Source organism: Gallus gallus, chromosome 14 (genome assembly GCF_016699485.2).
Source record: "Gallus gallus isolate bGalGal1 chromosome 14, bGalGal1.mat.broiler.GRCg7b, whole genome shotgun sequence".
NCBI lineage: Eukaryota > Metazoa > Chordata > Aves > Galliformes > Phasianidae > Gallus > Gallus gallus.
The window spans coordinates 4,041,335-4,055,283 of NC_052545.1; the positions used below are offsets into that span (position 1 = coordinate 4,041,335).

A 13,949-nucleotide genomic window follows, 5' to 3' on the forward strand; every position below is an offset into this window, starting at 1 on the left:
GGGGGATCCCTTTGGGGGTCCCAACTCAACTGAGACCTTTCTCCCTTTCTCCTTTCCCAAGCGGGCTGAGCTGAAGGGATGCGGGGCCATCTGTGCACAGAGGTGTGTCGGTGCTCAGCGCTCCATCGCTGCGCTCACTGCTTTCACCACTGAGTGATGCTATTCAGGGCAAACTGGACCAAAAATGAGTTTGTTTCCTTCTGCTCTGGGAAACTCATTCTGACTTAACACACAGGCAGTAGTGAGGTATCTTGAGTTTTTATTTCAACCCTACTCCACAGGAAACAACGTTCGCTAGTGTTATCTTCCTTAGGTTTGCTCTTAATTTGATCCAGTACTGTGTTAAATATAAAATACTGCTTGACCAAGAACGGATGGTGAAAAATACAAGATGCTAAAAAGGTAGCTCCTTCACAGGCGTTACGAATTGTTTAAAATTAGTACAAAATAGGCTGACAAACAGATAGCATGTTGTGCATCCTGCCCCGCTGTACAAGGAAAGGGCACATGAAGGGGAGGCTTCTCAGCATGGGGGTAGGCAAGTGGTGATGTCCTCAGCGTGCTCTGTGGTGGCCTCAGAAAGGTCCTTCTGGGCTGCATGCCCCAAGCATGCTTCCGAGATTAAAGGTGTGGGACAAAGCCCAGGGACAAAACCCCATGGGGTTTTGTGTCACCATGTGCCACTGGTGACAAACTCAGTGACAGATGGAGCAGTGTCTGTGAATGACCAGCCATCCTCCAGGTGCTCCACAGAGCCCAAACTGAGCCCTGTGAGGTTGGTCGCTGTCTGCACCCCCAATTTACAGGTGGGGAAACTGAGGCACGGAGTAGAGCAATGACTTGCCAGACAGCAAAAAGTGGCAGCTCACAGTCTTGGACCTTCTATTCTGACCCCAAATTCACCCCACAAACTGCCCGTCACTCAGAGCTCCGTTCTTCCTCCTTCTCCCTCCCACAAGGCTGAGAAGAGAGGGGCAAATGAGCAAGGGCTGTATCCTGGGGGCTGGAGGGAAGTGATGGCAGAGACCTCACCAGGTCCATCACCTCCTGTCCCCAAGACCTCCTGTCACCCTGAGAGCCCTCCAGGCTGAAGGCTGCTCTGGGACACCAGGGGCAGAGCCCCAGCAGCCCTGTGCCAGGCTGGGACACAGGGCACAGCCCCTTCTTGGAACCCTCTGCCTATGGAAAAGGGTTTTTTTTGTTTGTTTGTTTGTTTGTTTGTTTCCTACATGGAGACCACAGCCATCATGCCAGGAGGGGAAGAGCATCTGGGAAACTTCTCTTTGGTCATTTGCTGCAAAATGGCACAGCTGTGTGAGGAGCTCTCATATACCAGGGCCCTCTCCTGGCATAATGAAACCAAGGCTGAGCCTCAGCACTTCAAGCTCCAGGGTCAGGACAGCCCAAATGCAGCCAGGTGACACCGAGAGCAGCAAGGAAACCAAGAGACCCTAGGAGACAACAGCTGGGAGTGCTCTGAGGGCCTGTCCAGGGGGAACACACAGAGTCGTGCTCTTAATATTGGTCTGGAGAAAGGGTTTTCTGGTGCTCTGGAGTCTGGGGAACGCTGGAAGAGATTCAAGTTTCCATGGCATGTAAGGCTTTGTTGACTCAGGACCTTCCTGTCAAGAGCACGGGAGGGGAAGGCTGATGCTGAAATGACTCCTGGCCATTTATGAGCCAAGCAAGTGTGCCAGTGAGCGTTCCACTCGGGCTTTTTTTAGGGGGCTCCACTCTGCCACCGCAGGCTGGGATGGCTGTGAGCTTGTTGCAGGTCCCCGGGGTGTCACCAGCCAAGGGAGTGTGGGGACACGGCCCCACTGGGATGCTTGGGGTTTATAGCAGGGTGAGCGAAGCTCCCCTATTGCCTGCAGCCCCTCGGGTGGTCACCACGTTATGAAAACGTTGCCTAAAAAAATAAACAGTTCTCAAGGTTAAAAAAGAAAGATCTGTTTAAAATCAAAACCATGCAGGGGGCAGCAGGTGGCTTCGGGGTGAGCCCACGGCCCGGGCTCCCCTCCCTGCTCCCCTTCCATGTCCCCATTGATGTGAAGTGTCCTTAAGGCGTCTATCGGGACGTTTTGGCCTCCAGCGCGCCGGGCCGGTAGAGGTACCTCCAAATGGCGTAGTAATGGATGCCAGCTCCAATGGCCACAAAGAGGTGCCAGATGGCGTGGGCGAAGGGGATGCGGCCATCGCTTTTGAAGAAGACCATGCCCAGGCAGTAGGAAATCCCGCCAGCCACCAGCTCTGGGAGGCCGTCCCTATTGGGCTGAGAGAAAAGCACGGGGACAGTACGGTCACCACCAGCAACGTGTCAGAGCCTTGTCCTGCCCCGTCCCACACCATCCCCTCCTCATGGCCAGCAGCCCAGATTTGCTGGGATGCTCTCAACACAATGGAGCATGGAGAGCAGCTCCTTTGGAGATGGCCACAGGCACACGTGGTATCTGCAGGACGCCCGAATCACAATCAAACCATATCATCTCTGGTGACCACTTCATCCATCACCAACTGCCTGCAGGCTGGATCGTGACAACCCTCTGGAGCACCCCAACCCCACTGGACATGCCCTTGTGCTGAGCCCACGTGCTTCCCAGCTTGGCTTACCATGGAGAGGATGACCAAGGCGGGGAAGAAGCCCATGATCACGTAGCACACCAGCTCCACCAGCTTGTACCTGCAGCCAGTGGAGAAAGTGCTTGGAGGCAGGCTCGGATTTTACATCCATATCTCATCCATCTATAGGTGCCACCACGGGAGCTCCCACGTCCAGGCGTGAGCCGGCAGCTCGCACAGAGGGCTTTGGGAAGGCTTTGGAGGCTTTAGCTTTCTATTTGGTGCCACCCCGTGGAAGAACCCACTCATGACAGCGCATCCTCACTCCCACATCCCTGCCACAGAGCTGCAGCCTCCTAAAAGCACAGTGTACAGAGTAAGGATGTGGTCCTCCTGCCCAGGAGGCTGCCCAGGGACCCCATGTGTGCCTGCCTATCTGTCTGTCTCCATCTTTGGCCTCTCTCGCAGCTTGACTGTTGCACTGGGGCATTCAGGGAAGGAAGGGCAGAGCTGGGCTGGGTAAAGGCACTGACCGCTCATGGAAGAAGAACACGTAGACGGTCCCAACGGATGCCATGATCCAGATGATCCAGCGCATGTGGGAGGCCCAGGGCCCCAGCTCCCGGAGGTTCAGCCTGCAAGACCCAGGGCTGCGGTGAGGGGGACCCCAACTCTTTTGCTGCACCCCAACCCTCCTGCTGCACCCCAACCTCCTGCTGTGCCCCGTCTTTCTGCACCCCAACCTCCTGCTGCACCCCAGCCCTCCTTCAGGCAGGAGCTGCTGGAGCAATGCTGCCCTTCCCACCCATAGCATCAGCTGGAAGTGGTTGAAATGCAGAGAATGGGAAGTTTTAGTGAAAAGTGCAGCCTCTGACCATTACTTCTGGGCTGGTTTCTGCCTTCTGGTAGGGCTGAGCACGGCGGGCACTCACCATGGAGCATATGATGCTGCAATGAAGAAGTAGATCACCATCCTGTCGAACATGTGCAAGCAGTGCTCCACGGTCCTGCAGGATGGACAGACAGACGGAGTCAGAGCCTGTGGCACCGTGCTCTGTAAAACCAGATACATTTGCAGAAAGAAAAGAAAATGCTTTTGCCCATTAGCATAGCTCAGAAAAGCTTTGACCAAGAGAATTTGGGCTGTGCTACAAATACAAACACGGGACTGAGCCCCCAGTGGGCAGGGCTGGTACCTGAGGTGCCTCTTCTTCCAGGAGATGGTGTGGAAGATGGTGGAGACGATGAAGAGGCTGGACAAGCCGAAGCCATAGATCCAGGCTGAGATGGTCTCCCACCGGTCATCGGAGAGGACGTAGAGGATGGAGCTGCCGAGGATGCTGGGCAGGATCCAGAACTGGGAGGACAAGGAGCCCTCTGGTCACAACTTGCATTTCCACTGAGCAGCTGATCTAAGGTCCCCTTCCTTCTAGGTGTTTTTTTCACTTCGCCACACAGAAGGGTAGGCAGGCAGGGGCAGGGAGGAGGAGGGCACGAGGAGGACCAACAGCTCTTGGCCATACCATGGGCTTGGAGCAGGAGCCAGCAGCTCCTCAGGGAGCTCACTCCCATCACCATACAGACCGCCCCATCGCTGCTCCTGGTGTGAAAATTCTCTTCCTCAGGGGGAGCCACGCTTTGCCAAATATTCCTACTCTGCTGAGGGCCATCCCAAAAGGACCATCTCACACCAGGGCTGGAGCAGGAAGGAGAGCATCCCCAGAGCACCAGGCACAGCTGCTCATCCCAACCCCCAGACCCTCAAGGGCTGCAGGGCTGATTGCTGATGTTTTCAGGTGGTCCCCGGGGCCAGGCACTGTCCCTCAACCCAGGAGGGGTTGCAGACTCACTGCGTGCGTGGCACAGTTGGCTGCATGCTCGTACTCCGTCGGCTGGTACCTGCGGTTGGAGGGGACACGGTGGTTCATGAACCTGCAATGGAGCAGGGAGAGAAACGCCATCAAGGGATGGGAGGGCTGGGAAAGCCCTTTTGGAGGGCAGTGCCTCTGGGTACCGCCTGCACCCTCCCAAAGCCCCCGCATGTGTCCCAGCACTGATTGCTGCTGGGGAAGCCCCGCCATGCTCCCTAGGAAACTTTTCTCTTTTTTTTTTTTTCTGGTTCTCTTTGCCTGAAGTATTGAATTGCTCCTGGCGTGCGGAGGAACGTATCGATTTCTCCCATCAGATCAATGCACACGGAGCAATAAGGAGCTGTGCCAGCAGCCCGCTGCCAGGTAGGTGATGCTGTACTGGGAGCAAATTAAATGTGCATCCCTGAAAGCAGCCATGCCCCACACCCTGCTCCAACAGGGTGGGTGTAGAGAAAGGGAATAAGAAATGGCCAAACGGTGATCCTTCTCCATCTACCTCTTGTAATCAGTGCTTTAAAGATGCTTTCTGCTGCAGATCAGAGCAGGACAGCTGGGTGCAGGGGCAGGAGTTGGTCTAATTGCTCCCTGACCCTGTTTGCTCGTGGCCCCGCACCATCTGCAGCATGTTTCACAGCACAGCTGTGCACAGCCAGGCGCTGGGGGGTGGCTGGACCTTGCTGCGGGGCTGAGGGTGACCCTAAGGGAGAGGAACAGAGGGGTTTAGCTCCCTATGCTCTGCAAATAGAGGGAACGTTGCTTGCAACACCCATTAGACCCTAAGGAAACAAATGCTGCCCACAACCAAGATGCAAGTGAGCATCCCTGGGACTGCCCCCTCTACCCCTGGACCTGCCACCTCCACCCTGGGGACACCGGGTTCCCCCCCATCCCACCAGGGCCACCAGGGCTGGCTGCACTCCCCATGCCCCAGCCACGTCCCCCCCTGCAGGAGGCCACCGCTGCCCCACATTGCCAGGAGCCTGTCCCCACGTCCCCCTCGCTTTCAGCTTCTCTTTCTCTTTTCCCTTTTCATAGCCAGGAGAAGTGGGGCTGCAGGCCCAGACGTCCCGCGTGACGTTGCAGTTGCTGGGGTAACACGCACACAGCCTTCCCTTGCATTTATTTTTTTAATAGAGCCCCACGCCAGCTGCTGCTCCATTCTGACCCTGTGGCGGTGGCTGTGAGGGGCACAGAGGGGAGGTCGGTTCCCACAGCCCCCCCCCGGCCCTTTGGGCAGAGCATTTCAGCAAGCACTGCGTGACTGCAAAGCCCAAAAGGCACAGAAAAGTTTAAAACCTCCGTGATGGGAGCACGAGCCTATTCTCTTCCTTGCAAAGTGCATGAGAAGCAGAGCACCCCGGGGCTCAGCACAGCCCTCGGGGCTCCCAGAATCGTTTTGCTCCCAGAATTGGTGGGGACCAAACGTGGGTCACTGCTGCAGCCCCAGGGCTGTGCCTGCCCTCCCCGGGCCCCTTGTCCAGCAAAGGAGACTGAAAAGGGCCCAAGCACCCGGCTCAGCCCGGAGGAACAAAGAGCCCCTTGTCCCCAGCAGCCGGGCCAGAGCACAGAGACAGCTTCCCAGGCTTGCTCCATTCTACTTCTCTTTCTCTTACTCTGTTTTTTGTGTGTGTGGCTTTTTTTTTCCTTGTTTTGTAGTTGTGAGTTTTTGTGTTTTTGTTTTGTTTTTAAGGACTTCTGTCCAGGAACAAAGTTCTGACCTCGAAAAATCACACAGCTCTGCCTGGCTCTTGCTGTGCCAACGCTGGGAGAGAAGAAAGTGAGAACAGGATTCAGTTAAATGATTCCTTGGGACGGCTCACGGGGGTGCGTTGCAGTGTCTGACAGTGCTCTGTGTCGAGCTGTATACATTCCACATCTCATGCATCTCTGCGTTAAGGAGTTGGGCACATTGCTATGGCTGTGACAGCCACCAGGGCATCCCCTGCCCACCTGCAGTCAGTGCTGGATGCTGGCAGGTGAAGGGAATGACCCGGAGCAGCTGATGGCTGTGGGTTTCACCTGTGAATGGCTTATAAAAGGGCAGGGCTGGCTCAGAGCTCAGTTTCATGCTTTTAGAGGTGAGAGCTGCTTTGTTGTTCCTTCTGCCCGAGGACAAACAGGATTGCACCCTGACAGTGGCATCTTGCAGAGAGGATGGATGGAGGAAGAAACAGCCTCTACTGGATGCTGATGTGGTGGTGAGGCCCTTCTGGGTGTTCCTTGATAGAGCAAGGCTTGGGAGCATGTGTGTGCTGTGATGCATGCGGTGACAGAGATGGAGCAGATGTGGCCCTGTGGGACAGACCACCCCACACCCTCTCTGTGCATGGCCTGGGTTTGCCCTAATGAGGCTGGAGGCAGAATGCCCTGTGCTGATGCCAGGGCTTGGTTTTGGGGCTTGTGGTTGTGCGCATGCTGCTGCAGCACCCCTATAAGCTGGGGCTTGGTGTGCACTGCTTCTGTCCCATAATCTGATAAATCTCCAACTGCAGTCCCTGTAAGATGCTCCATCCCCTTGAGCTCCTTTGCAGCTCACAATTAGCTCAGTGTGTTGCACGTGAAGGTGCAGAGAAGGGCTTACATTCTCCATGGGAAAGCAAAAACGCAGAAGCTGATGCTGCCTGGCACTGCCATCTGTGGAGCTGCCCACGCAGGCATGTGCCCCATCGGAGCCTCTGCTCCCATGTGTGCTCCTACAGAACATATGGTGCTCCTCTAGGTATGGATACTTATTTTTCTCTCTGGCAGTTTTCTGCTCTCTGTACAGACAGCATCTCCAGCTCTTCTGAGGCAACTCGTGACCCTGCAGCCACAGCAGAGCTGTTGTTTATTCACAGCAGATGGGATCAGTGAGTGTTTCCCAAATTACTTTCTGAGCAGGGACTTCTTGTTTCATTTGGTCCTGGTGAGCCCTGATTAGTCACAACATGACTCTGATCCCCCAGGTGTTCGGTGGCTGTTGGCAGGGCTGCTTCTGGGGCTGAAAACCCCCCTTATTTGCTATTTGCTTGCTGGGGTAGGCACTGGGCGTGCTTCTCACTGCCTTGCCTGCATCACTGTGAGCACAGAGGTCACTGGGATGGATTCTGAGCATTCCCTGCCTGGCTGAACCATTTCGTCAGCCAGAGGAGCACACGGAATGGTTTCAAACAATATCATCTGCATCAAAGCGCAGTGCAGGAGCACAGCTTTGGACCCCAACTGTCCTGGAACCCAGGACTGCTCAGCTCATTGGTGTCTGAAGCATGCACTGTGATGTTGGTGGTATTTGGCCTTGCCAGGAGACATCACATAGAGCTCACCTGACTCAGGATTATGAGCACTACATGAAAATGTTTGAGGCTTAAGGTTCAGTTTCACCTGGAATGTTCCAAAGGGTGCCTGATTCCTACAGAGCCCACATCTCCTGTACACCAGTCAGCTACACTGGGCAGTGCCTTGTGTTCCATGTATCGCACTGGCTGCTATCTCATGGGATGGGCCGGGATGAGCTGTGCCAAGGAATCACATCCGGCTGACATCCAACACCAGCTGGAGGAGGGACATCGTGCGTCCGTTTCCCAGCTGGCAGAGACTGCTCTTCCCCAGCAGCATGTGGCTTGGCTGCCCATGGGGTTTGCTGCTGCCCATGCAATGATTCCTGCCTGCTCCCCTGACCCCTCCCCAAAGGAGGGAGATGGGTGCTTTGGGGGGATGTCCCCATCTCCAGCCAGCTGTGCTGAGAATGCTGTGAGCGCTCACTGCCTTCCCAGTACCTGAATGCAACAGCTGCAAACTGGACAAACTTCATGCATGAATCCTACTGGTGCTGACTTCAGAGAGTATCTGAGTCAAAATGCTCCTAAACTGAGCCAACATTTCGGTGAGATGTGGTGATCCTATTTTTCATTGGGTTTCTCTGAGGGCCTCCCCATCTCTCAGGGTGTCTCCAGCCAGCACTGCAGGTCCCAATGGGCACAGTGTGACCCATGAACAGCCCCTGTCCCTCCAGCAGCCCAGAGCTGCCATCCCAGTGCTAAAAGCATTCCCCTTCTCATTGCTTCATCATATGGGCTGCGGGGGAAGCAGAGATCTTGGAAAACAGCTCTGTGTGTGTGTGTGTGGGAGCAGATGAGGGCTGCTTGTGCTTCCTTTGCAAAGCAAACAGGGAGAAAATGCTCCCAGTGCAATAGCTCTGCCCAGGCTCTCTTTGTGTGTTTGGAGTCTCAACACCCCAATGCTTTCTCTGTCTTCTGTGCTGATGGCTCCCAGAGATGCACAGGATGGAACCAGTCTGTGTCTCCTTACTCAGTGTGTAAGTGTGCAGGGAACAGTGAAGTTCTCCCCTGACCTTTTGCTCCATCCCCAAGTGCTGGTGGATGTGGCAGTGCTCACATTCTGCATACCATGCAGTCGAGGACAAGCCTGGAGCATGCACCTATGGACAGTCCTGTCATGAGGACTCTCCTGGCTGCTGCTGCTCCTCTGTGTAGGGTAAGACGAGCAAATGCAATAAGACATGGAGCCTCTTCTGTGGGCAAATCAAATCCTGAGCCTGTACCACTTAATTATGGTGATTCAGTGCAGGCTGCAGCTCCCAGCAGTGCCCTCACCCTGGCTGCTCCACTCCAGAGCTGCAGGACCTGGCCAGATGCAGCTTCTCCCCATGTAATCTTGTTTCCTTTCAATTACAGTTCCTGATGGCCCAACGCTGAGAAGCATTTACGTGCCTGCAGGGAGACCAGAGCTGAACTGCAGTTGCACGCAGGCACCCAACAGAGCCCACAGTGAAAAGTGAGCCAAAGCAGCACAGGGTAAGGGAGGGATCGCTTACTGGCCTGTGACCTGGCCCCGATGGGTTCCAGGGATGATGTGACTGCACCGATCCATTGCTCTGGTGGGAAATGGGGACAACCCCTCTGCTTTCCTTCTTCCAAGAGCAGTGGTCCATCCCCAAAGCCCCCCGAGTGCACTCAGTGCCCTCCAGCCCCGGGTTTCTCCCTGTGGTTTTCAGGTTGCTCCTGCATTGATCCCACTGCCTTTCATCTCTGCTAAAACCACTGCAGCTCCCACCCAACGGGTCGCAGTGTTTTATTTATTCCTGCTGGCAGGTGTATTGATGGCCAAGTTCCTCCTTTCTTGGTCCTCACTCGAAATTAGATAAAAGATTGAAAATGGAGCCGTTCCAGGCTTTTCCACCACAAAAGAAACTTTCTGCTATCTTTTCCTGAGGAATTGAGTGTTCTTTACCCTCTGAGAAGACCTGGCAAGATGCTGATGATGCCCTGAAGGGCAGTGCTGGTGCTGCTGCAACTCCCACTCACGCTGGTCCCCATCACCCATGGCCCAATGGAGCTGGGGGAGCTGCTGGCATGTGAGAAAGAGTAGCTTTAGGGTCTCTTTTGAGATGTGGTATGGGAAAGTGTTTAGAAGGAGAGGAGAGCTGCTACATGGAGCCCAGGGGGATGGGGATTAGTGAACGGTTATTTTTAAGCACTGGGGTAAGAGGATCTCTGTGGCGACGTAGGGAGCTCTGGGTGAGCATCACGTGCCGGTGATCACATCAGTATGTCATGGGGTGAGAGCTGGGGGAGCGTTTATCTCACCCCACTCCCCATCCAGACTCTGGCACCCAGTGATGGATCAAGAACACCCCAAAGGTCTGACCGACCCTTCCCATGCCCTGTAGTCCCATTCTTGTGCAGTGTCCTCTCCGACACACTCATTTAACAAGCTGTTTCCAGAAGTACCACAGCAAGCTTTAAGGATGCTGATTTTGGGGGAGATCAAGGGACCCGGACAGCAGATGGGCTGTGATGGGGGTAGCTCTGCTTTGCCTCCAGTCCTCAAAGCACGGCTGCCATGGAGCAAACACACTGTTTTCTCCCTGTTCTGGGTGCACTGAACTTGGCGTGGCTCCATTTTCCAGTGGCCCTTTGCAAGCTGGCTGGGGAAAAAAGCGTTTGAATTCTGTTCTCAGGAGGAGTTTTGGGCCAGGTGCACAGTGCTGGCTGCCTCTACGTCTCCCCCCAGTGAAGGCAATCATGGGTTCCTCTGCTTGGAGCAAGAACACCATTGCCCTTCCATTTCATTTCTTTCTTGGGGGGGGATATCTGCCCCTAACAGCACCACCAGGACTTTGCTGGGGCAGAAACAGACCTTGGTGCCCCCCAGGACTGCACTACCTAAGGGGCTCTGTGCAATGATGGAAACATCCCCAGACAGGGAGCTGAGGACAAAGCCTACCCTGGGACCTCCCCAGCATCCTATAGCCAGGCATTACACAGCCCTTAGGCTCCTCATAAGCTGGTGACCCCCATGGGAGTCAGCACCCAGCAGTAGGTCTGTGCCAGCTGAGAACTGGGCTGCCAGTGCCCCAGCAGTGGGAAGAGAACAGAGTTAAACCCAATGGGGAATTCCAGGACCAGTCCTTAGATCCAGCACCCCCTCGAACACCTATTTGGTCTGCGTGCCTTAGGCTGGTGGCGTATGGGGTTGGTAGGTCTGAATGGCAGCAAACCCCATCCCTGCTACACGGAGCAACGCTCTGAATCCCTTACGGATGCAAAAAGGAGCAGGCATCCTTATCCTCAAAGACAACGTGTGCCTGCCTGCCGGTGAGGGGAACAGCCTGCACCTGCCCTGTGCTTTGGGGCACTCAGCACCTTTTGAAGGTCTCTCGGGGCTCGATCTGGGCTCTGCCTTGATCCGAGGGGCTGGGGCACAAAGCAAAGCAATCCCCGCGCCGAGGGCTTTACCTGGCGTAGCGCGTCTTCTGGAAATCCAGGGCTCCGGACGCCAACATCGCGGCGGTGCCATGGGGCGTCCCGGGACGCGGCCACGGGCGGTTCAGTGCGGGGTGAGGAGCCCGGGGGTCTCCGAACCCCACAAGGGTGGCGATGCCCTGCGGACCCGCAGCGACTTCATGGGTTCCGTCGGGGCTGAAATGCCGGGGAGGAGGAGAAGCAGAGGGCAGCCTCGCCCCCCTGTTGCACAAGAGAAGAATCCGGGGAAAAACAAAGGCGACCGAAAGGAAGGCAGCTGGAGAGGCAGCCAGCCCCGCTCACAGCCAGCAAATGGGCAAAGATGGGGAGGAGAAGAGGAGGGGGGACAAATCCCGTCCCGCTCCGCCTGGTCGCGGCAACCTGCACAATCTCTCTTATCCACCCAGGCAGCTTTAAGCACAGCTAAAAATACCCCCCGCACATAGACGCACACCCCCGGCGGATCAAATAGCAGCAGATTTGAATTGAAAATGTAATTAAAGCGGGGGACGGGGGGATGGAGGGAGCAGCGAGCGTGGTGGTGGCTGTGGGTGCCTTTTGAGGTGCCCTGCCTGCCCCCCCCCCCCCCCCCGCCCCCCACCAACCCCCCGAGGGAGATGTTGGGCTTTGGCTTTGCTTTTATTTATTTTAGCGGGAGGATTTTGTTCACTGTGTCCCACAGCTCTCTGCGGGGCTGATGGTTCTGCTCCAGCTGTCACAGCGGGGTGCGCAGGGGTGGGGACCCACGAGCCTCCATCCAAAGCCTCCATCCTCTCTATCACCTCCCAGTCCCAGGGGTTGGTCGTTGAGATGCTGGTGCACACCCGAGGGCTGTGAGCAGATGGCCAGCAGTGTGCCCAACCCATGCCAGGGAGGCAGCGGGGTCACTGTCCATGGAGGTGTTGAAGAACCATGGAGATGTGGTGCTGAGGGACATGCTTTGGTGTCATGGTGAGAACGGGTTTGAGTTGGACTTGGTTACCTTGGAGGTCTTCTCCAACCTGAATTGTTCTATGACAAGGGTGCCTTCAAGCTAGCAGGTGACTGATGGACAAGGAAGGGGCCATAGGGATAGCAGCACCTGGAGGAGGAGAGCCCAAATGTTCCCAACACATTTTGTCCCTACTGATGTTGTTATAAGGGTGGTGGGAGGAGGGAGGAACATCTCCATGTGCCACAGACATCTCCTTGTGCAGGGTATACTCCTATGGTTGCTTCCATGAAAAATCAATCGCGCACAGCTCCACAGAGCCAAAGCAGTTAAAAACTGCCTTGAGAACATCATTTTCCATCAGTTCCAAATCGTGCTTTGAAGCTCCTTTTCGCATCCAAGTGAACACTAAATCCCTGCAGCAGAGGGGCATCTGTGTGCTACATAATTCAAGGCATGAATGAACTCTGTGCAACCCCCTCCAAACGCAGCTTCATCCCCTCCATGGGACGCACGGGAGGGGGATGCTCCATGTGATGGGATCCATTGGGCTCAGCCTCTCTGCATGATTTCCAGTGCTGGGATCAAGCAGGAGACAAGGGAACGAGTACGTCCCTGCTCCAGAGGGACCATCCCAGCATATCTGGGACAGCCCTTGCTGTGGGCGACAGGTTCATGCTGCCATGCAATGAGATCACTCCCAAGCCCTCTCCTACGCTTTGGGGTTTGTTTTTTCCAAGTTCCTTCCCCAGCTTCAGGCTGACAAGGCTTTGGCAAAGGCTGTTTTGTGATGCCTGCTCCCCGCTTTACCTTTCTCTGGACTTAAATGGAAGAGAAAACGGCAACAAACCCCCTTTACCCCCAAAGCCCCACCCGAAGCCCCCAGCCCACAGCCGGGGGCAGCGGCGGAGGGCACCTAAATTGAACCATCACTCCCGAAATAGATCCGTCTCAGAGGGCAAAAGGCGAATGGAATGAAAAATAAGTTACTATTTTTGAAGCCCGGCTCCGGTTGTTATGGCAACGAAAGCCTCACGAAATCCTGCAGGGGAACGGCTCCAGCCCCATACCCCGAGCCCACACATCTTGACATGCTGCTTTATAGTTTTAATCGAGGTTTCCTGCCAATTAGCAAATTATCTTGCATAACGCGTTGCTTTTTGCTATTTAGACCTTGCGCGGGGTACCGGAGCACTACGGGCAGCTGAAAGCAAACCCTCTTCAGGCTGAGGAAGGGCATAAAGGATACGGTGAACGCCTTGCTGGGGAAAGAAACACTATTGAAAACGCACGTTAAAGTAGTGCACAAAGCCTATGGCGAATGATCGCTCACGAGGAGGGTTTCTGAGATGCCGGGGTGTCCCAAACGCAGGGATTTTTGGCCACAAAACCTCCCCACAAACACGTGAGGCCCCACACTGGGAGGGTCCCGCAGGTGGGGACGCCCCCGGGCCGGGTGTGGATGGCGGCCCTACTCGTGGCAATAACCCACATATGAAGGCAATAACCCATATGCGATGGGAGCAGCCGCACTCCGAGCCTTACGATGGCGGCACTGCAACAGTTCCCAGGAGGTTCTGCCGCCCTCCTGCCATAGGGACAGCCGCTGTGCGGGGGCAGAAGGACTGACGGACACGGGGCGGGGGGGTCCGCGTGTAACCCGGTTCGGCCGCCAGCCGCCCCCCCTCCCCTCAGCGCACGGCCCCTTCGCCGTCCCACGGCTGAGCCCTGAGGACCTCCCGCGGCACGGAGCAGAACTGCAGGGCTCGGGCAGCGCCGTCCGCACCCCGCGGCGCGGTGACAGCCACGTGACCGCGGGAGCACCGCCGCCTCCACCGGCGCTCT

The 13,949-nt window shown here is 55.8% G+C and overlaps 1 protein-coding gene across 1 annotated transcript; it reads right to left on the reverse strand.

Moving 5' to 3' along the window:
* Positions 1–242: 242 nt before the first annotated feature.
* MMD2 (monocyte to macrophage differentiation associated 2) lies at positions 243–11,578 on the reverse strand. Its single transcript, XM_414787.7, has 7 exons — positions 11,168–11,578; positions 4,410–4,491; positions 3,756–3,916; positions 3,492–3,566; positions 3,093–3,194; positions 2,611–2,680; positions 243–2,272 (listed from the first exon to the last, which is right to left on the reverse strand). Exons 1-7 carry the CDS (start codon positions 11,212–11,214, stop codon positions 2,069–2,071), a joined length of 741 nt encoding a protein of 246 aa, XP_414787.2. The 5' UTR covers positions 11,215–11,578; the 3' UTR covers positions 243–2,068.
* Positions 11,579–13,949: the final 2,371 nt, after the last annotated feature.

Coding starts and splice junctions, on each gene's coding strand:
- MMD2 (XM_414787.7), bottom strand. CDS start 11,214: ATGTTGGCGTCCGGAGCCCTGGATTTCCAGAAGACGCGCTACGCCAG. Junction 4,492..11,167: donor CAGAAGACGCGCTACGCCAG/GTAAAGCCCTCG, acceptor GCTCCATTGCAG/GTTCATGAACCACCGTGTCC. Junction 2,273..2,610: donor CCTTGGTCATCCTCTCCATG/GTAAGCCAAGCT, acceptor CTTTTCTCTCAG/CCCAATAGGGACGGCCTCCC.